At 48.6% G+C, this 24,277-nt stretch overlaps 1 protein-coding gene across 1 annotated transcript; it reads right to left on the bottom strand.

Moving 5' to 3' along the window:
* Positions 1-7,895: 7,895 nt before the first annotated feature.
* On the bottom strand, positions 7,896-14,913 carry LOC140116362 (olfactory receptor 52D1-like). The gene is made up of 2 exons (XM_072132890.1): positions 14,852-14,913; positions 7,896-8,853 (listed from the first exon to the last, which is right to left on the bottom strand). Exons 1-2 carry the CDS (start codon positions 14,911-14,913, stop codon positions 7,896-7,898), a joined length of 1,020 nt encoding a protein of 339 aa, XP_071988991.1.
* Between the last annotated feature and the right edge of the window lie 9,364 nt (positions 14,914-24,277).

Genomic DNA, 24,277 nt, shown 5'->3' with positions numbered 1-24,277 from the left:
CACCTCATGTCTCCATCTACCCTCCATATAGATTGTGTCCTCACCTCATGTCTCCATCTACACCCCATATAGATTGTGTCCTCACCTCCTTTCTCCATCTACCCTCCATGTAGATTGTGTCCTCACCTCGTGTCTCCGTCTACCCCCCATATAGATTGTGACCTCATCTCGTGTCTCCATCTACCCTCCATATAGATTGTGTCCTCACTTCTTGTCTCCATTTTCCCTCTTATAGATTGTGTCCTCACCTTGTGTCTCCATCTACCCTTCATATAGACTGTGTCCTCACCTCGTGTCTCCATCTACCCTCCATATAGATTGTGTCCTCACCTTCTGTCTCCATCTACCCTCCATATAGATTGTGTCCTCACCTTGTGTCTCCATCTACCCTCCATATAAATTGTGTCCTCACCTCGTGTCTCCATCTCCCCTCCATATAGATTGTGACCTCACCTCGTGTCTCCATCTACCCTCCATATAGATTGTGTCCTCACCTCGTGTCTCCATCTACCCTCCATTTAGATTGTGTCCTCACATCGTGTCTCCATCTACCCTCCATATAGATTGTGTCTTCACCTCATGTCTCCATTTACCCTCCATATAGATTGTGTCCTCACCTTGTGTCTCCATCTACCCTCCATATAGATTGTGACCTCACCTTGTGTCTCCATCTACCCTCCATATAGATTGTGCCCTCACCTTGTGTCTCCATTTACCCTCCATATAGATTGTGTCCTCACCTTGTGTCTCCATCTACCCTCCATATAGATTGTGACCTCACCTTGTGTCTCCATCTACCCTCCATATAGATTGTGCCCTCACCTCGTGTCTCCATCTACCCTCCATATAGATTGTGTCCTCACCTCATGTCTCCATTTACCCTCCATATAGATTGTGTCCTCACCTCGTGTCTCCATCTACCCTCCATATAGATTGTGAGCCTTCACAGGCAAGGTTCTCTCTGCACCTCCAATTAAGTTCTCTTGAACCCCTGAATAAATTTACATGCCCATGGAATTAGTGCTGCCCTAGACATAATAATATAAGTAGTAATAAATCTATGAGACTAAGTAAAAGCCAATAATAATAGACGTGTCTCCTGGATGAGAGGACACGGAGGGGACTCACCGGAGACGGAGCTGTGGCCGCTGCTCGATGACTTCCTGTACTTGTTTTCATATGGGATCTTGTGACTTATATACTTTATGTGTGAGCAGCCACCAGGGACCCCCACGACCCTGATGGAAAAGGTAAGTCATTAGCTGTAATTACCTGATGTTCTAAGGAGAAATCATTAGATAGACAATTATCCCCATCGCGGTGGGTTGTAGGATTCAGTATAACCTTGAATTTTTATTCCTATTAATTTCATATCTAAGATTCCTGTTTGATGTCCAACTTTTAGAATCTCCTGTATTACTGTGCACAGAAGTAATGGCCGGGGAAAACCCTCAGCATGACGTCTTTAAAGAGTGTACACTTGTATGGTCCACTGTAGCGTGTGGTCATTGTATGGTCCACTGTAGCGTGTGGTCATTGTATGGTCCACTGTAGCGTGTGGTCATTGTATGGTCCACTGTAGCGTGTGGTCACTGTATGGTCCACTGTAGCGTGTGGTCATTGTATGGTCCACTGTAGGGTGTGGTCATTGTATGGTCCACTGTAGGGTGTGGTCATTGTATGGTCCACTGTAGCGTGTGGTCATTGTATGGTCCACTGTAGGGTGCGGCCATTGCATGGTCCACTGTAGAGTGTGGTCACTGTATTGATCACTGTAGGGTGTGGCCATTGTATGGTCACTGTAGAGTGTGGTCACTGTAGCGTGTGGTCATTGTATGGTCCACTGTAGCGTGTTTTCATTGTATGGTCCACTGTAGCGTGTGGTCATTGTACGGTCCACTGTAGCGTGTGGTCATTGTATGGTCCACTGTAGCGTGTGGTCATTGTATGGTCCACTGTAGCGTGTGGTCACTGTATGGTCCACTGTAGCGTGTGGTCATTGTATGGTCCACTGTAGGGTGTGGTCATTGTATGGTCCACTGTAGGGTGTGGTCATTGTATGGTCCACTGTAGCGTGTGGTCATTGTATGGTCCACTGTAGGGTGCGGCCATTGCATGGTCCACTGTAGAGTGTGGTCACTGTATTGATCACTGTAGGGTGCGGCCATTGCATGGTCCACTGTAGAGTGTGGTCACTGTATGGTCCACTGTAGGATGTAGTCACTGTATGGTCCACTGTAGGGTGTAGTCACTGTATGGTCCACTGTAGGATGTGGTCACTATATTGATTAATGTAGGGTGTAGTCACTGTATGGTCCACTGTAGGGTGTGGTCACTGTAGGGTGTGGTCACTGTATGGTCCACTGTAGGGTGTGGTCAGTATATTGATTACTGTAGGATGTAGTCACTGTAAGTCCACAAGAAAAGTGAAGAAATCAGGTGATACCTTTTTGAGGATAACTGAGTATATTTGATGGTGAGCTTTGGAGAATACTAAGTTCTCTTCGTCAGACATGATGTTATGCATGAAACAGAAAATTTACAGCATTTTATACACCCGGCAGTGATCATCAAAGGATATAGAAAAAACTTTATCACATCAGATTGATAAATAAAGGTTATTTACCACAGGACAGCAGTAAACAGACTAAAAACCTGTGAGGCATGACAGGGTATGGTCACTCTATGGACCATTGTAGGATGTGGTCACTGTATGGTCCATTGTAGGGTGTGGTCACTGTATGTCCACTGTAGGGTGTGGTCACTGTATGGACCACTATAGGGTGTGGTCACTGTATGTCCACTGTAGGGTGTGGTCACTTTATGTCCACTGTAGGGTGTGGTCACTATATGTCGACTCTAGGGTGGGGTCACTGTATGTCCACCGTAAGGTATGGTCACTGTATGGTCCACTGCAGGGTATGGTCACTGTATGTCAACTTTAGGGTGTGGTCACTGTATGTTGACTGTAGGGTGTGGTCAGTGTATGTCGACTGTAGGGTGTGCTCACTGTATGGACCACTATAGGGTGTGGTCACTGTATGGTCCACTGCCAGGTGTGGTCACTGTATGTTCCACTGTAGGGTGTGGTCACTGTATGTACACTGCCAGGTGTGGTCACTGTATGGTCCACTGTAGTGTGTGGTCACTGTATGGTTCACTGTGGGGTGTGGTCACTGTATGTACACTGCAGGGTGTGGTCACTGTATGGTCCACTGCCAGGTGTGGTCACTGTATGGTCCACTGTAGGGTGTGGTCACTGTATGGTTCACTGTGGGGTGTGGTCACTGTATGTACACTGTAGGGTGTGGTCACTGTATGTACACTGTAGGTTGTGCACACTGTATGGTCCACTGTGGGGTGTGGTCACTGTATGTACACTGTAGGGTGTGGTCACTGTATGGTCCACTGTAGGGTGTGCTCACTGTATGGTTCACTGTGGGGTGTGGTCACTGTATGTACACTGTGGGGTGTGGTCACTGTTTGTACACTGTATGGTGTGGTCATTGTATGGTCCACTGCTGGGTGTGGTCATTGAATGATCCACTGTAGGGTGTGGTCACTGTATTGATCAGTGTAGGGTGCGGCCATTGTATGGTCCACTGAATAGTGTGGTCACTGTATGTACACTGTCGGGTGTGGTCACTGTACGGTCCACTGTTGGCTGTGGTCACTGTATGTTCCACTGTAGGGTGTGGTCACTGTATGGTCCACTGTAGGGTGTGGTCACTATATGGTCCACTGTAGGGTGTGGTCACTGTATGTACACTGTAGGGTGTGGTTACTATATGGACCACTGTAGGGTGTGGTCACTGTACGGTCCACTGTTGGGTGTGGTCACTGTATGGTCCACTGTAGGGTGTGGTCACTGTATGGTCCTCTGTAGGGTGTGGCACCTATATGTTCCACTGTAGGGTATGGTCACTGCTAGATAGATAAGGTACTGGAACCAAGATTACTACCAAGATACATTACCAGAACAAAGTTGACTGCATAGATACAGTTACAGAACTGAGCTGTCAGTGCTAGTGTCTGCTCACATGATGCAGTTTGCCAATTTTCTTGGCTGAGAAACTGTAGTGATTCACCAGGGATTGGATTCTTGAAGTTCAAATCTGATGGAGCCCATGCCCAGAAGATGGAGGATCCAGTGATAAAAGGCGGATTCACAAAATACTAACAAAATAATAAAAACGTAGATATTTAGGAGCAAACAATTAACAGTGCAGTTACATGACAAGATGGGGCAGAGGATGGTGGAGCCTGAAAGTCACAAGTTCAAAACATTTTCCCCCTTTTGCTTATTACTGATGACAGACTTGAACCTAGAGGTTCAGAAATTTGATGTTTGGCTCCCCACCTTTCTCTTACGGACTTTGCCAGCACCAATCCCAGGTGTTACTGGTGGACCAGTGCCAGCACCAATCCCAGGTGTTACTGGTGGACCAGTGCCAGCACCAATCCCAGGTGTTACTGGTGGACCAGTGCCAGCGCCAATCCCAGGTATTACTGGTGGACCAGTGCCAGCCCCAATCCCAGGTGTTACTGGTGGACCAGTGCCAGCACCAATCCCAGGTGTTACTGGTGGACCAGTGCCAGCACCAATCCCAGGTGTTACTGGTGGACCAGTGCCAGCGCCAATCCCAGGTATTACTGGTGGACCAGTGCCAGCCCCAATCCCAGGTGTTACTGGTGAACCAGTGCCAGCACCAATCCCAGGTGTTACTGGTGGACCAGTGCCAGCACCAATCCCAGGTGTTACTGGTGGACCAGTGCCAGCGCCAATCCCAGGTATTACTGGTGGACCAGTGCCAGCCCCAATCCCAGGTGTTACTGGTGGACCAGTGCCAGCACCAATCCCAGGTGTTACTGGTGGACCAGTGCCAGCACCAATCCCAGGTGTTACTGGTGGACCAGTGCCAGCGCCAATCCCAGGTATTACTGGTGGACCAGTGCCAGCCCCAATCCCAGGTGTTACTGGTGAACCAGTGCCAGCACCAATCCCAGGTGTTACTGGTGGACCAGTGCCAGCACCAATCCCAGGTGTTACTGGTGGACCATTGCCAGCACCAATCCCAAGTGTTACTGGTGGACCAGTGCCAGCATAGATCCCAGGTGTTACTGGTGTACCAGTGCCAGCACCAATCCCAGGTGTTACTGGTGGACCAGTGCCAGCATAGATCCCAGGTGTTACTGGTGGACCATTGCCAGCACCAATCCCAAGTGTTACTGGTGGACCAGTGCCAGCATAGATCCCAGGTGTTACTGGTGTACCAGTGCCAGCACCAATCCCAGGTGTTACTGGTGGACCAGTGCCAGCATAGATCCCAGGTGTTACTGGTGGGCCAGTGCCAGCACCAATCCCAGGTGTTACTGGTGTACCAGTGCCAGCACCAATCCCAGGTGTTACTGGTGGACCAGTGCCAGCATAGATCCCAGGTGTTTCTGGTGGACCAGTGCCAGCACCAATCCCAGGTATTACTGGTGGACCAGTGCCAGCACCAATCCCAGGTGTTACTGGTGGACCAGTGCCAGCACCAATCCCAGGTGTTACTGGTGGACCAGTGCCAGCACCAATCCCAGGTGTTACTGGTGGACCAGTGCCAGCATAGATCCCAGGTGTTACTGGTGGACCAGTGCCAGCACCAATCCCAGGTGTTACTGGTGGACCATTGCCAGCATAGATCCCAGGTGTTACTGGTGGACCAGTGCCAGCACCAATCCCAGGTGTTACTGGTGGACAATTGCCAGCACCAATGGTCTATGTATACCCCCCAAATTGACCGCTCTCACAGTAAAGAAGCTCTGTCCCCTCTGGTGATTAAACCTGAAACAACTTTCCCCCATATATTTTTTATGGACCATTCATATATTTATGTAAATTTATCATGTCCCCTCTTAGTCGTCTCTAGAATCTAGTTGATTTAATCTTTCCTCATAACTGAGACCCTCCATACCCCTTATCATTTCTGTGGCTCTTCGTTGTCCCCTCTCCAGCTCCAGGGCCTCCTGTTTATGGACCGGTGGCCAGAACTGGACGGTATATTCCAGGTGAGGCCGGACCAATGTCTTGTATAGTGGTAATATTACATCACTATCCTGCGGTGTACACCCGACGGGTTACAGAGGGTGCACCTGGACTGGTGGAGGATGTTGGAGGCGGAAGGGGTTAATGCCACTTAAGGGGAGGAGGACACCTCTATATCATGAATAAATATATTAAATAGTAGTGGGTGAAGCACAGACCCCTGGGGACCACCACTTATACCTGGTGACCATTCTCAGTAGGAATCATTGACCACATCTCTGGATACAATCCTTCAGCCAATCCAATTGCAAATGATTCCTTCCAAACCAATAGATGTATTTGAAGAACTTCCATTACGTGACTGAAGTGTTAGACTACTGTGATATGGATCTTATGTGAGGGGGTGCAGCCTGTAGTCTAGAGCTGGTAGGTGGTCATCTCATTAGTAATAGTAGGACTTGTCTGAGAGGTGGCCCATAGAGCAAGCCATGGGGTCACAGCCGCATGGGGTCATTCCCACAGATTATTTGTCTACTAGACTGTGACCAGTGATGAGGGGGTGTAGGGTGGTGTAGCCTCAAAGGCAAGTAACGGACTTGTATGTAGTCTCCTGGCCCACAGATGGTTAGTCGGCTCCTCTCGATGTTGTGCAGAAATAAGGAGCATGTGGCCGGAGCGGTGACCCAGCAGACAAGCTCAGGGCTCCGGTCACCCACAGCTTTGTGGTTACAATGGTCTATAACATGGAGGCGCATCCACCAAAGCCACCACAATGCTCACAGTCCTAGACATGGAACCAGATTGTGCAGCCCTGGGCATAAGCCTTAATAACGTACAATATTTTATTTTGGTACAAATTGGATATTTGGCCACTATTAGGCCTATCCAGAGGGTCGGAGGAATGTGAATCTGAATGTATTTTTATTTATTTTAAAACTGTTAAAAGATAAATATTATGATGATGTAATAATTGATATAATGGGGGTCATTTACTAAGGGCCGGATTCGCGTTTTCCCAAGTTCTTACCCGAATATTTCCGATTTGTGCCGATTCTCCCTGAATTGCCCCGGGATTTTGGCGCACGCGATCGGATTGTGGCGCATCGGTGCCGGCATGCACGCGACGGAAATAGGGGGGCGTGGCTGAACGAAAACCCGACGGATTCGGAAAAACCGCCGCATTTAAAACAAAAAATCTGTTGCGGAGCTTGCACTTACCTTCACTCTGCCCGCCTCGTTGAACTCCAGTGCGTTCCGATGCTTTTCAGCGCAGCAGCGCCACCTGGTGGAGGGCGGAAGAACTACCTTAGTGAATCCCGGCCGGACCCGAATCCAGCGCAGAGAACGCGCCGCTGCATTGCGAATGGACCGGGTAAGTAAATCTGCCCTAATATGTAAGTTCTATCCCTCGATCTGGAACCTTTAAGTGGCATCACCCAATTTGATAGCAAACGCACAAAATCACAGAAGAACAGTGTAGACCTGTACAACCACCATTGGTGCAGATGTAAAACACCACAGAAAATGGTATGAACCCTGTAGATTGTGTGGAGAGACCCAAACGAGAGGGCATCACAACTGCAGTTTTCTGATACAGGTTCCAGCTTTAGATGTGGTCGCTGAGTGGCTTCCTCTCACCGATTTGGTACCTGGGATGTAGGTGTTCAGCCTCTGTTCACACTAAGTAGTGCTGTATACTGTATATATGCATGGTATATACACATGATCCTTATGGTCCTATAGAGGACCTCCATGGTCTGACCTATTGTACTTGAGAAGAGGATGCGATGATTCTTAGGGGATGACCTCTACTTAGTGGTCCCATCGCAGCTCATAGGTACCTTCAGTCCCATCACAGATTTTCTTATCACTTCATCCTAAATAGCAGAAAGATTCTTTGTCGAATCTCCTTGGTCCTTACCCCATAAATGATGGGGTTCATCATTGGTGGCACCAGTACGTAGAGGTTGGCAATCAGTATGTGGACGTATGGGGGGATCACTGTGTGAGGGATCCTGTGAATGATGAAGGAGAAGAAAGCTGGGACATAGAGGAGGATGATGACACAGATGTGGGACACACATGTACTGAAGGTCTTATGGCGAGCCGTAGAGGTGGACAAGGCCATCACAGCTCGGATGATGGACACATAGGACAAACCGATCAGAAATAAGTCTATGACTGATGTACATATAATGATAACCATACCATAGATGATATTGGCCATGATGCTGGCGGTGGCCAGTCGGGCCATGGCCATGTGCTCACAGTAGGTGTGCTCTATCACATTACTGCCCTGGTAAGGAAGGCGTCTGAGTAGGAGAATCACCGGAATCATAATGACCACACTGCGGGCCAACGAGATCACCATCACCAACCTGATAAATGATGGTGTCAGTTTGGTCACATAAGTCATTGGATGGCATATAGCGATATAGCGGTCGTAGGCCATGGCAAGAAGAACCGCTGACTCCGTCATACAGATAAAATGAATAAAGAAGATCTGGATGAGGCAGCCATTGAAGGAGATCGCATGGGATCCAAGCCAGAAAATGCTCAGGGCTTTTGGGACAGTGGAAGAGCTCAAAAGGATGTCCCCAACCGAGAGCATCATGAGGAAGAGGTACATGGGCTGGTGAAGACTCTCCGAGATGCTGATCACCAGCAACAGGGTGGAATTACCCATCAGAGCCAGGACATAGATGATGAAGAAGATTATAGAGAGCAGGAGATGGGACTCCTCCAGGCCGGGGATCCCCATCAGGAGGAAATAGTCCGGATGGAACTTACTAATGTTGGATGGTCTCCAAATGGTCTCTGATAAACTGTAACCAAAAAAAAAGGATCAACAATGGAGCCTAAAATCATTCATATCTGTCCTTATCACCACCTGATCTTGTGTCACCTCATCCTTCACATCCGGGTCTGTACCACTTATAGTCCAGTCACATCCAGGTCTGTACCACTTATAGTGCAGTCACATCCAGGTCTGTACTACTTATAGCCCAGTCACACCCAGGTCTGTACCACTTATAGTCCAGTCACATGCAGGTCTGTACCTCTTATAGTCCAGTCACATCCAGGTCTGTACCTCTTATAGTCCAGTCACATCCAGGTCTGTACTACTTATGGCCCAGTCACATCCAAGTCTGTACAACTTATAGCCCAGTCACATCTGGGTCTGTACCACTTATAGTCCAGTCACATCCAGGTCTGAACCACTTATAGTCCAGTCACATCCAGGTCTGTACTACTTATAGTCCAGTCACATCCGGGTCTGTACCACTTATAGTCCCATCACATCCAGGTCTGTACCACTTATAGTCCAGTCACATCCAGGTCTTTATTACTTATAGTCCAGTCACATCCAGGTCTGTACCACTTATAGTCCAGTCACATCCGGGTCTGTACCACTTATAGCCCAGTCACATCTGGGTCTGTACCACTTATAGTCCAGTCACATCCAGGTCTGTACCACTTATAGTCCAGTCACATCCAGGTCTGTACTACTTATAGTCCAGTCACATCCGGGTCTGTACCACTTATAGTCCAGTCACATCCAGGTCTGTACCACTTATAGTCCCGTCACATCCAGGTCTGTACTTCTTATAGTCCAGTCACATCCAGGACTTTACTACTTATAGTCCAGTCACATCCAGGTCTGTACCACTTATAGTCCAGTCACATCTAGGTCTGTACCACTTATAGTCCAGTCACACCCAGGTCTGTACCTCTTATAGTCCAGTCACATCCAGGACTTTACTACTTATAGTCCAGTCACATCCGGGTCTGTACCACTTATAGTCCAGTCACATCCAGGTCTGTACCACTTATAGTCCAGTCACATACGGGTCTGTACCACTTATAGTCCAGTCACATACAGGTCTGTACCACTTATAGTCCAGTCACATCCAGGTCTGTACTACTGATAGTCCAGTCACATCCAGGTCTGTACATCTTATAGTCCAGTCACATCCAGGTCTATACTACTTATAGCCCAGTCACATCCAGGTCTGTACTACTTATAGCCCAGTCACATCCAGGTCTGTACCTCTTATAGTCCAGTCACATCCGGGTCTGTACCACTTATATCCCAGTCACATTCAGGTCTGTACCTCTTATAGTCCAGTCACATCCGGGTCTGTACCACTTATAGTCCAGTCACATCTAGGTCTGTACCTCTTATAGTCCAGTCACATCCGGGTCTGTACCACTTATAGTCCAGTCACACCCAGGTCTGTATGTCTTATAGTCCAGTCACATCCAGGACTTTACTACTTATAGTCCAGTCACATCCAGGTCTGTACCACTTATAGTCCAGTCACATCTAGGTCTGTACCACTTATAGTCCAGTCACACCCAGGTCTGTACCTCTTATAGTCCAGTCACATCCAGGACTTTACTACTTATAGTCCAGTCACATCCAGGTCTGTACCACTTATAGTCCAGTCACATCTAGGTCTGTACCTCTTATAGTCCAGTCACATCCAGGACTTTACTACTTATAGTCCAGTCACATCCAGGTCTGTATCACTTATAGCCCAGTCACATCCAGGTCTATACCTCTTATAGTCCAGTCACATCCGGGTCTGTACCACTTATAGTCCAGTCACATCCAGGTCTGTACCACTTATAGTCCAGTAACATCCAGGTCTGTACCACTTATAGTCCAGTCACATCCGGGTCTGTACCACTTATAGCCCAGTCACACCCAGGTCTGTACCTCTTATAGTCCAGTCACATCCAGGTCTGTACCACTTATATTCCAGTCACATCCAGGTCTGTACCTCTTATAGTCCAGTCACATCCAGGTCTGTAACTCTTATAGTCCAGTCACATCCGGGTCTGAACCACTTATAGTCCAGTCACATCCGGGTCTGTACCACTTATAGTCCAGTCACATCCGGTCTGTACCACTTATAGTCCAGTCACATCCAAGTCTGTAGCTCTTATAGTCCAGTCACATCCAGGTCTGTACCACTTATAGTCCAGTCACATCCAGGTCTGTACCTCTTATAGTCCAGTCACATCCAGGTCTGTACCTTTTATAGTCCAGTCACATCCAGGTCTGTACCTCTTATAGTCCAGTCACATCCAGGTCTGTACAACTTATAGTCCAGTCACATCCAGGTCTGCACCACTTATAGTCCAGTCACATCCAGGTCTGTACCTCTTATAGTCCAGTCACATCCAGGTCTGTACCTCTTATAGTCCAGTCACATCCGGGTCTGTACTACTTATAGCCCAGTCACATCCAGGTCTGCACCACTTATAGTCCAGTCACATCCAGGTCTGTAGCTCTTATAGTCCAGTCACATCCAGGTCTGTACCACTTATAGTCCAGTCACATCCAGGTCTGTACCTCTTATAGTCCAGTCACATCAAGGTCTGTACCTCTTATAGTCCAGTCACATCCGGGTCTGTACCACTTATAGTCCAGTCACATCCGGGTCTGTACCACTTATAGCCCAGTCGCACCCAGGTCTGTACCTCTTATAGTCCAGTCACATCCAGGTCTGTACCACTTATATTCCAGTCACATCCAGGTCTGTACCTCTTATAGTCCAGTCACATCCAGGTCTGTAACTCTTATAGTCCAGTCACATCCGGGTCTGAACCACTTATAGTCCAGTCACATCCGGGTCTGTACCACTTATAGTCTAGTCGCATCCGGTCTGTACCACTTATAGTCCAGTCACATCCAGGTCTGTAGCTCTTATAGTCCAGTCACATCCAGGTCTGTACCACTTATAGTCCAGTCACATCCAGGTCTGTACCTCTTATAGTCCAGTCACATCCAGGTCTGTACCTCTTATAGTCCAGTCCCATCCGGGTCTGTACCACTTATAGTCCAGTCACATCCAGGTCTGTACAACTTATAGTCCAGTCACATCCAGGTCTGCACCACTTATAGTCCAGTCACATCCGGGTCTGTACCTCTTATAGTCCAGTCACATCCAGGTCTGTACCTCTTATAGTCCAGTCACATCCAGGTCTGTACCTCTTATAGTCCAGTCACATCCGGGTCTGCACCACTTATAGTCCAGTCACATCCAGGTCTGTACCTCTTATAGTCCAAAATTGGATTATGGCTGCACACTCAAATCAATGTTCGGTGCAGGTGCTCTGGAGAGGGTCCCAATCCCGTATAATATAGGAAATCTTGGACTCCAGTCACTGTATGAGTTGCAAGGAATTTTATTGAAACAAACTTTCAAATGTGACTTTTCGGTCACCAATAGACCTTCATCAAACTTGGTTTGTATCAGTAATATCGATTACTTACTTATAGCAATAATGGCGCTGCCATGAGGGAATAGCGGTCTGAGCCGCTCAGTGGAGTGTGCAATGAGGCAGCACTCAGGTAAGTGTAAAGGTGATCTTTATTCATCCATGGCAATATAAGGTGCAACGTTTCAGCTCATCCATAGAGCCATATGCTTGATAATGGCTTTATGGATGAGCTGAAACGTTGGACCTTATATTGCCATGGATGAATAAAGATCACCTGTAGGCTACACTCACATGAACGTATGGGGGATGTATATATGGCTGACGTACACTCACCGGCCACTTTATTAGGTACACCATGCTAGTAACCGGTTGGACCCCCTTTTGCCTTCAGAACTGCCTCAATTCTTCGTGGCATAGATTCAACAAGGTGCTGGAAGCTCCTCAGAGATTTTGCTCCATAGTGACATGATGGCATCACACAGTTGCCGCAGATTTGTCGGCTGCACATCCATGATGCGAATCTCTCGTTCCACCACATCCCAAAGATGCTCTATTGGATTGAGATCTGGTGACTGTGGGGGCCATTTGAGTACAGTGACCTCATTGTCATCAACAAGGCATTTCCGCCCACAGAACTGCCGCTCACTGGATGTTTTTTCTTTTTCGGACCATTCTCTGTAAACCCTAGAGATGGTTGTGCGTGAAAATCCCAGTAGATCAGCAGTTTCTGAAATTCTCAGACCAGCCCTTCTGCCACCAACAACCATGCCACGTTCAAAGGCCACAAATCACCTTTCTTCCCCATACTGATGCTCGGGAGAACTGCAGGAGATTGTCTTGACCATGTCTACATGCCTAAATGCACTGCCGCCATGTGATTGGCTGATTAGAAATTAAGTGTTAACGAGCAGTTGGACAGGTGTACCTAATAAAGTGGCCGGTGAGTGTATATAAGGTGTATATATACGTTCCCCATACACTTCTATGGGCTCACGGCCCTGTACGGGAGCGGTATGGTGAAGCACACCTGCGGCACCGTACCGCTCTATAGCCTGTAGATAGATAGGACGTGTCTTATCTTTACACAATAAGCACGAGAGGAATAACATGCACAAAAATGTAGAAAATCAATAGACAAACTTTATTAATCATAAATCATGATAAAACAAATATATTAAAAAGTATGGCTACAGGAGAGACCAAAATTTACATAAGCAGCAGCCATGGTACATGATATGAGGCATAATATAGTAACCAACCATTATTAAGTATGCCCATCCGGACCACAAGTAATGTTAACCATATCAATTGCAATATAGTAACGCTGGAATAAAGACATGAATGAATTAGTCTAAAATAATGGCCCGGGTCCCTGTGACCATGGTTACCTGGCTTGCGAAGTCCCCCAACGCGCGTTTCAACCCGCCGGTCTTTCTCTTTTTAATCTATTTGTTTTATCATGATTTATGATTAATAAAGTTTGTCTATTGATTTTCTCCATTTATTCCTCTCTTTGTTGTGTGATGGTTTTCCCTATGTAGTTGAGCGGAGCACTCTGTGTCCCTCGCTATAACTGCCTTGTATATTGGTATAGGTTTGATAAACCTCTTTATATATTACTATTAAGAATTATATGCATCTAACATGTCTTATCTTTGTACGTGATATGGCGCCGTGCGCTGTATATGCCTATGGAGAGGGGCGGGGGTGAGCAGCGCCGATGTATGCGCAGCCTTACACTTACCGGAGTGCTGCCTTATTGCATTTTTTTAGATATCTGTGTGCGTCCAGTACTGTATCCTGTGTGTGTATCCTGCACCTAGAGGTTGTCTGTACCTAGAGGTCGTCTGTACCTATTGGCCATCTGTATCTAGAGGTCACCTGTACCCATGGGTCACCTGTACCTATGGGTCACCTGTACCTAGAGGTCGTCTGTACCCAGAGGTCGTCTGTACCCAGAGGTCACCTGTACCTAGAGGTCACCTGTAACTATGGGTCACCTGTACCTAGAGGTCACCTGTACCAAGAGGTCATCTGTACCTATGGGTCGTCTGTAAGTCAGGGACCGCCTGTAATTGTTATTCTGACTTTTCGTCCTAATAAAATAGTTATTTTAGTTTTCTCCTCCAAAAAGCTAAAAGTTTTTTCTTTTTTTTTATTTATGTGTTTTATTTGTGTTTTGTGGGACACGTTGTATCCGTGAATGGGGGGGATTGGGGGGCTCTGTACATATTTCCTGTAAATCTATTTTGGTGCAATAAACATTGAATTATGTAAATTTGTGTCTCTGTTTCTATTTGTCAGTTTAAATAAAACTTTTGCTTCACTTTTTCTAATGTTTTTTTTTTTCTAAAGCTCTTCCTACACATCCGCAGAGTCTGTAAGTGATTGTACAGCGCTACTGATTATGGAGGTGCCATATAAGTGCCCGGCACTGCTACATCCTGCATGGCCTCTCCAGTAGATGCACAGAGAGGGATAGACTCTGGTGCTTGGAGCTTGCACTCTAGTAGAAGTGACAGTCCTCACACCGTGTATAGCACAGGGGAGATGTTCTCTGTGGTTGTTGGGGTCTCAGCGGCCACCTACCTGATCCGCTCTACATGTGCAGCCATCAGCAGCCTCCTCGCCCCGTTCTCCACATCCAGCATGGTGCAGGGGGCTCTGGGGCGCTCTCCTCAGCGATGTCTCCATGCATGGGATTTATAGAGAGCAGAAGATCAGCCACCACCAGAGACTCATCTACTGATCTACTTCAGGGTCCCCAGTCACTGAGTCCATGTAGACAAGAAGGACATCTCCAGTGTATTGTCTAGAGAATCCACACACTCATCTTTCCTCAGCTCACTATTACTATTCATGTCTGGGCCGATCTCAAAATGTAAAAGGCAAATGTGGAGGCCATGATGTCTGGGAGATAGATACATGTGGGTGTAGAGGACTGGTATAATGTCCATGATGGTCGGGGTGATATATGGGTGTAGAGCACAAGCATGGGGATGGCTGAGATGGCAGGCGAATGTAGAAGACAGGTGTGGAGTTCATGATGGTTGGATGATGTGTGGGTGTAGAGGGCAGGTGTGGGGTCCATGATGGCTGGATGATGTGTGGGTGTATAGGGCAGGTTTGGGGTCCATGATGGTTGGATGATGTGTGGGTGTAGAGGGCAGGTGTGGGGTCCATGATGGTTGGATGATGTGTGGGTGTATAGGGCAGGTGTGGGGTCCATGATGGCTGGATGATGTGTGGGTGTAGAGGGCAGGTGTGGGGTCCTTGATGGTTGGATGATGTGTGAATGTAGAAGACAGGTGTGGGGTCCATGATGGCTGGATGATGTGTGGGTGTAGAGGGCAGGTGTGGGGTCCATGATGGCTGGATCATGTGTGGGTGTATAGGGCAGGTGTGGGGTCCATGATGGCTGGATGATGTGTGGGTGTAGAGGGCAGGTGTGGGGTCCATGATGGCTGGATCATGTGTGGGTGTATAGGGCAGGTGTGGGGTCCATGATGGTTGGATGATGTGTGGGTGTATAGGGCAGGTGTGGGGTCCATGATGGTTGGATGATGTGTGGGTGTATAGGGCAGGTGTGGGGTCCATGATGGTTGGATGATGTGTGGGTGTAGAGGGCAGGTGTGGGGTCCATGATGGCTGGATGATGTGCGTTGTAGAGGGCAGGTGTGGGGTCCATGATGGCTGGATGATGTGCGGTGTAGAGGGCAGGTGTGGGGTCCATGATGGTTGGATGATGTGTGGGTGTATAGGGCAGGTGTGGGGTCCATGATGGTTGGATGATGTGTGGGTGTATAGGGCAGGTGTGGGGTCCATGATGGTTGGATGATGTGTGGATGTAGAGGGCAGGTGTGGGGTCCATGATGGCTGGATGATGTGTGGGTGTAGAGGGCAGGTGTGGGGTCCATGATGGCTGGATGATGTGTGGGTGTAGAGGGCAGGTGTGGGGTCCATGATGGCTGGATGATGTGTGGATGTAGAGGGGAGGTGTGGGGTCCATGATGGCTGGATGAAGTGTGGGTGTAGAGGGCAGGTGTGGGGTCCATGATGGCTGGATGATGTGTGGATGTAGAGGGCAGGTGTGGGGTCCATGATGGCTGGATGATGTGCGGTGTAGAGGGCAGGTGTGGGGTCCATGATGGTTGGATGATGTGTGGGTGTATAGGGCAGGTGTGGGGTCCATGATGGTTGGATGATGTGTGGGTGTATAGGGCAGGTGTGGGGTCCATGATGGTTGGATGATGTGTGGATGTAGAGGGCAGGTGTGGGGTCCATGATGGCTGGATGATGTGTGGGTGTAGAGGGCAGGTGTGGGGTCCATGATGGCTGGATGATGTGTGGGTGTAGAGGGCAGGTGTGGGGTCCTTGATGGTTGGATGATGTGTGAATGTAGAAGACAGGTGTGGGGTCCATGATGGCTGGATGATGTGTGGGTGTAGAGGGCAGGTGTGGGGTCCATGATGGCTGGATCATGTGTGGGTGTATAGGGCAGGTGTGGGGTCCATGATGGTTGGATGATGTGTAGGTGTATAGGGCAGGTGTGGGGTCCATGATGGTTGGATGATGTGTGGGTGTATAGGGCAGGTGTGGGGTCCATGATGGCTGGATGATGTGCGGTGTAGAGGGCAGGTGTGGGGTCCATGATGGCTGGATGATGTGCGGTGTAGAGGGCAGGTGTGGGGTCCATGATGGTTGGATGATGTGTGGGTGTATAGGGCAGGTGTGGGGTCCATGATGGTTGGATGATGTGTGGGTGTATAGGGCAGGTGTGGGGTCCATGATGGTTGGATGATGTGTGGGTGTATAGGGCAGGTGTGGGGTCCATGATGGTTGGATGATGTGTGGGTGTAGAGGGCAGGTGTGGGGTCCATGATGGCTGGATGATGTGCGGTGTAGAGGGCAGGTGTGGGGTCCATGATGGCTGGATGATGTGCGGTGTAGAGGGCAGGTGTGGGGTCCATGATGGTTGGATGATGTGTGGGTGTATAGGGCAGGTGTGGGGTCCATGATGGTTGGATGATGTGTGGGTGTATAGGGCAGGTGTGGGGTCCATGATGGTTGGATGATGTGTGGATGTAGAGGGCAGGTGTGGGGTCCATGATGGCTGGATGATGTGTGGGTGTAGAGGGCAGGTGTGGGGTCCATGATGGCTGGATGATGTGTGGGTGTAGAGGGCAGGTGTGGGGTCCATGATGGCTGGATGATGTGTGGATGTAGAGGGGAGGTGTGGGGTCCATGATGGTTGGATGATGTGTGGGTGTATAGGGCAGGTGTGGGGTCCATGATTCATGGATGATGTGTGGATGTAGAGGGCAGGTGTGGAGTTCATGATGGTTGGATGATGTGTGGGTGTAGAGGGCAGGTGTGGGGTCCATGATGGTTGGATGATGTGTGGGTGTATAGGGCAGGTGTGGGGTCCATGATGGCTGGATGATGTGTGGGTGCAGAGGGCAGGTGTGGGGTCCATGATGGTTGGATGATGTGTGGGTGCAGAGGGCAGGTGTGGGGTCCATGATGGTTGGATGATGTGTGGGTGCAGAGGGCAGGTGTGGGGTCCATGATGGTTGGATGATGTGTGGGTGTAGAGGGCAGGTGTGGGGTCCATTATGGTTGGATGATGTGTGGGTGCAGAGGGCAGGTGTGGGGTCCATGATGGTTGGATGATGTGTGGGTGCAGAGGGCAGGTGTGGGGTCCATGATGGCTGGATGATGTGTGGGTGTAGAGGGCAGGTGTGGGGTCCATGATGGCTGGATGATGTGTGGGTGTATAGGGCAGGTGTGGGGTCCATGATGGTTGGATGATGTGTGGGTGTATAGGGCAGGTGTGGGGTCCATGATGGTTGGATGATGTGTGGGTGTATAGGGCAGGTGTGGGGTCCATGATGGTTGGATGATGTGTGGGTGTATAGGGCAGGTGTGGGGTCCATGATGGTTGGATGATGTGTGGGTGTAGAGGGCAGGTGTGGGGTCCATGATGGCTGGATGATGTGCGGTGTAGAGGGCAGGTGTGGGGTCCATGATGGCTGGATGATGTGCGGTGTAGAGGGCAGGTGTGGGGTCCGTGATGGTTGGATGATGTGTGGGTGTAAAGGGCAGGTGTGGGGTCCATGATGGTTGGATGATGTGTGGATGTAGAGGGCAGGTGTGGGGTCCATGATGGCTGGATGATGTGTGGGTGTAGAGGGCAGGTGTGTGGTCCATGATGGCTGGATGATGTGCGGTGTAGAGGGCAGGTGTGGGGTCCATGATGGCTGGATGATGTGCGGTGTAGAGGGCAGGTGTGGGGTCCATGATGGTTGGATGATGTGTGGGTGTATAGGGCAGGTGTGGGGTCCATGATGGTTGGATGATGTGTGGATGTAGAGGGCAGGTGTGGGGTCCATGATGGTTGGATGATGTGTGGGTGTAGAGGGCAGGTGTGGGGTCCATGGTGGCTGGATGATGTGTGGGTGTAGAGGGCAGGTGTGTGGTCCATGATGACTGGATGATGTGTGGGTGTAGAGGGCAGGTGTGGGGTCCATGATGGCTGGATGATGTGTGGATGTAGAGGGGAGGTGTGGGGTCCATGATGGCTGGATGATGTGTGGGTGTATAGGGCAGGTGTGGGGTCCATGATTCATGGATGATGTGTGGATGTAGAGGGCAGGTGTGGAGTTCATGATGGTTGGATGATGTGTGGGTGTAGAGGGCAGGTGTGGGGTCCATGATGGTTGGATGATGTGTGGGTGTAGAGTGCAGGTGTGGGGTCCATGATGGTTGGATGATGTGTGGGTGTATAGGGCAGGTGTGGGGTCCATGATGGCTGGATGATGTGTGGGTGCAGAGGGCAGGTGTGGGGTCCATGATGGTTGGATGATGTGTGGGTGCAGAGGGCAGGTGTGGGGTCCATGATGGTTGGATGATGTGTGGGTGCAGAGGGCAGGTGTGGGGTCCATGATGGTTGGATGATGTGTGGGTGTATAGGGCAGGTGTGGGGTCCATTATGGTTGGATGATGTGTGGGTGCAGAGGGCAGGTGTGGGGTCCATGATGGTTGGATGATGTGTGGGTGCAGAGGGCAGGTGTGGGGTCCATGATGGTTGGATGATGTGTGGGTGTATAGGGCAGGTGTGGGGTCCATGATGGTTGGATGATGTGTGGGTGTATAGAGCAGATGTGGGGTCCATGATGGCTGGATGATGTGTGGGTGTATAGGGCAGGTGTGGGGTCCATGATGGTTGGATGATGTGTGGGTGTATAGAGCAGATGTGGGGTCCATGATGGCTGGATGATGTGTGGATTTTGAGGGCAGATGCAGAGTTTTTGTTGGCTGGATGATGTGTGGATGTATAGAGCAGGTGTGGGGTTTATGATGGTTGGATGTGGGGTGCAGAGGGCAGATTAACCCTTTCATTACAATGTGCAATTTGCACATTTTAATAAATTCGGTGGAAAATCCCCATATTCTGCCATACTACAGTATGATGGTAGGATCAATCAGACAACCTAGGTTTAAAGTACCCTAGGTGGTCAGAAAAATAGTAAAAATTAAAATAAAATAAAAAAATTCTTATAAAAAAACATAAAAATTAAAGTCACTACCCTTGTCCTAGAACTGATATAAATATAAATAAACAGTGAAAATCATCAACACATTAGGTATTGGCGTGTCAAAAAATGCCTATTCTGTTAAAATTGAATTACGGTTTTTCACTGCGTTTTACCCCCATTTTGAAAAGTTTAATAAATTCAATAAATAGTGATCAGGAGGCCATACAGTCCTAAAAAGGGGAGCATTGAAAATGTCCTCAAAAGTCGCACAAAATGACACCACCCACAGCTCCGTATACAAAATTCTGAAAAAGTTATTGGCGCCAGAAGATGGCAAAATCAAAAAAAAAAATTTTGTACACTAGGTTTTAATTTTTGTAAATGTATGAAAACATTATAAATCCTTTACAAACTTGGTATCCCTCTGATCGTAATGACCCAAAAAATAAAGTAGACCTGTCGTTTGTGGTGCACAGTGAAAGCCGTAAAATCCAAACCCACAAGAAAGCATCGCAAATGCGTTTTTCACCATTTCCACTGCATTTGCAATGTTTTTCCCGCTTCCCAGTACATGGCAGGAATATTAAATACCGTCACTATGAAGTGCAAGTTGTTACTCAGAAAACAAGCCGTCACACAGCTGTGAAAATAAAAAAGTTATAGATTTTTGAAGGTGGTGAGTGAAAAATGGAAATGAAAAAACTAAAATAGGTCAGGTCGTTAAGGGGTTAATCTCCATTGTGATTTCACCACCCATAAAAGTTTAAATAAATAGTGATCCAAATGTCACCGGGTCCCCAGAATGTCAGAAGAGTGATCCCAGAATGTCAGCTCCTCCTGCAATAAAGTGACCCGGATACAGGTTCGTACACAGAAGTCTAACACTTATTGGCCACACAACGCGACAAAACAGCAAAAAAGAAATCTCTGTAAAGTTTTCATTGTTTTATAAAACATAACAAAATGTATATACACTCACCGGCCTTTTTATTAGGTACACCTGTCCAACTGCTTATTAACACTTAATTTCTAATCAACTAATCACATGGCGGCAACTCAGTGCATTTAGGCATGTAGACATGGTCAAGACAATATCCTGCAGTTCAAACCGAGCATCAGTATGGGGAAGAAAGGCGATTCGTGGCCTGTGAACGTGGCATGGTTGTTGGTGCCAGAAGGGCTGGTCTGAGTATTTCAGAAACTGCTGATCTACTGGGATTTTCACGCACAACCATCTCTAGGGTTTACAGAGAATGGTCCGAAAAAGAAAAAACATCCAGTGAGCGGCAGTTCTGTGGGCGGAAATGCCTTGTTGATGCCAGAGGTCAGAGGAGAATGGGCAGACTGGTTCGAGCTGATAGAAAGGCAACAGTGACTAAAATCGCCACCCGTTACAACCAAGGTAGGCAGAAGAGCATCTCTGAACGCACAGTACGTCGATCTTTGAGGCAGATGGGCTACAGCAGCAGAAGACCACACCGGGTGCCACTCCTTTCAGCTAAGAACAGGAAACTGAGGCTACAATTTGCACAAGCTCATCGAAATTGGACAGTAGAAGATTGCAAAAATGTTGCCTGGTCTGATGAGTCTCGATTTCTGCTGCGACATTCGGATGGTAGGGTCAGAATTTGGCGTCAACAACATGAAAGCATGGATCCATCCTGCCTTGTATCAGCGGCTCAGGCTGGTGCTGGTGGTGTCATGGTGTCTTTGGGCCCCTTGGTACAATGCCACAGCCTACCTGAGTATTGTTGCTGACCATGTCCATCCCTTTATGAGCACAATGTACCCTGTAACATCTGATGGCTACTTTCAGCAGGATAATGCGCCATGTCATAAAGCTGGAATCATCTCAGACTGGTTTCTTGAACATGACAATGAGGTCACTGGACACAAATGGCCTCCACAGTCACCAGATCTCAGTCCAATAGAGCATCTTTGGGATGTGGTGGAATGGGAGATTCGCATCATGGATGTGCAGCCGACAAATCTGCGGCAACTGTGTGATGCCATCATGTCAATATGGAGCAAAATCTCTGAGGAGCTTCCAGCACCTTGTTGTATCTATGCCACGAAGAATTGAGGCAGTTCTGAAGATAAAAGGGGGTCCAACCCGTTACTAGCATGGTGTACCTAATAAAGTGGCCGGTGAGTGTAAATGTATAATGTCTGTGATTGTAGTTAGCCCTAAAATAAAGGGGAGGTGTCATCAACAGAGCACATGAAAGCCACAAACAGGAAGCCCCTTAGACAATGGCACAAATGTGTATTTTTGGTGTTTTTATTGCACACTGAAGCTTGGAAGTAAAATTTGTAAATAAACAAAGAAAAACATAAAATTTAGCAGCGGTAGGGTAGAAGAGCAAAGATGTCTCCTTCCGCTTTACAATCCCTGAGCCCTCGTTGCTGCTGGCAGGATCTGGATGGAGCTGTCCAAGGTGCTGAAGGCATCTCAGAGAGGTTAGCATAAAACAAAAACATCTGGAAACAGAAAGTTCTAGAGGAAGAGAAGAGACAATAAAAGCTCATGGAAAAGACAACAGGCCGGTCCTTAAAGGGGTTGAAGACTTTGTTACAACCATGGGCTTTCACCCAGAACCATTGTCCCACCTGTCCTCCACAGCTTAGACGTTACACTGGACTTAAACCTCTCTTCTATGTGATAGTAAAAAGCATGTTGGCCTCCTCTGACCTCCTCCTGAGCTCCTCCAAGACTCTCTGCATCTTCTGGTTCAACTCTCACACAATCTCCTTCAATGGTTGTCTTATCCAATTGTACTTTATATCATGCTTGTGTTGGCCTCCTTGAAGAGAATGACCTATGATTGATACCAAGCCATTAGCCACCCATGCACAACCACCCTGACCAGATCCTTCATTAGGAAGTTGGTTGTGTTTAATTAGACACTTATTTATTAGAGCTGCCTCATGTTCCAGTACCCAGTGCTACCCCCAGGTAGTCACAGAGCTGCCCCATGTCCCAGTACCCAGTGCTGCCCCCAGGTAGTCACAGAGTTGCCCCGTGTCCCAGTACCCAGTGCTGCCCCCAGGTAGTCACTGAGCTGCCCCATGTCCCAGTACCCAGTGCTGCCCCCAGGTAGTCTCAGAGCTGCCCTATGTCCCAGTACCCACTGCTGCCACAGGTAGTCACAGAGCTGCCCCATGTCTCAGTAGCCAGTGATGCCCCCCAGGTAGTCACAGAGCTGCCCCATGTCCCAGTACCCAGTGATGCCCCCAGGTAGTCACAGAGCTGCCCCCATGTCCCAGTAACCAGTGCTACCCCCAGGTAGTCTCAGAGCTGCCCCATGTCTCAGTAGCCAGTGATGCCCCCCAGGTAGTCACAGCGCTGCCCCATGTCCCAGTACCCAGTGATGCCCCAGATATTCACGGAGCTGCCCCATGTTCCAGTACCCAGTGCTGCCCCCAGGTAGTCTCAGAGCTGCCCCATGTCCCAGTACCCACTGCTGCCCCCAGGTAGTCACAGAGCTGCCCCATGTCCCAGTACCCAGTGATGCCCCCAGGTAGTCACAGAGCTGCCCCATGTCCCAGTACCCAGTGATGCCCCCAGGTAGTCACAGAGCTGCCCCCATGTCCCAGTACCCAGTGCTACCCCCAGGTAGTCTCAGAGCTGCCCCATGTCCCAGTACCCAGTGATGCCCCCAGGTAGTCAAAAAGCTGCCCCCATATCACAGTAGCCACTGCTACCCCCAGGTAGTCACAGAGCTTCCCCCATGTCCCAGTACCCACTGCTGCCCCCAGGTAGTCACAGAGCTGCCCCATATCCCAGTACCCAGTGATGCTCCCAGGTAGTCACAAAGCCGCCCCCATATCACAGTAACCAGTGCTGCCCCCAGCTAGTCCCTTCATGTCCCAGTAGTCAGTTCTGCCTCCCATGTTATCATAGAGCTGCCCCATGTCCCAGTAGCCAGTGCTGCCCCCCCCCTATAGTCACAAGTCACCTGCATTGCAACTAAAATCGCACAGGGCACGGGCTCCGGGTTAGTGTGATTGATAGCGAGGAGTGGAACATGGGAGCTGAGAGCTCCTGTGCCTCGCTGCCTCAGGTACCAGATATGGTATGGGTAGTGTATGGATCAGCAGCTGGCAGATGTGCCTCAGTGGAAAAGATGAGTATTTAGGGTAGTACATGTATTCCCAGTATTTTAAAGCCTCTCAGTAGATATATTCCCAATATTTTCTAGCTTTCCAGTACATGTGGTCCTCATATTTTTTAGCTTTCCAGTACATGTGTTCCTCATATTTTTTAGCTTTCCAGTACATGTATTCCCAGTATTTAGGGTAGATTAACTTTTTCACCACATATATAATTTTACATTAAAATTGGTACAATAAAGAATAAATGATTAGTCACAGGGCATTAGATAGTAGTTCTCAGAGGGTTGGCATTCAGGATCTCTTATTATTTCGCTTAGCCCCTTCCCTGGTGACTCTTTTCTTCCTTGGAGGTAATGGTCAC

Source organism: Engystomops pustulosus, chromosome 2 (assembly GCF_040894005.1).
Source record: "Engystomops pustulosus chromosome 2, aEngPut4.maternal, whole genome shotgun sequence".
NCBI lineage: Eukaryota > Metazoa > Chordata > Amphibia > Anura > Leptodactylidae > Engystomops > Engystomops pustulosus.
The sequence above is the reverse complement of the archived record's forward strand: the minus strand, read 5'-3'. Positions and strand labels throughout refer to the sequence as shown.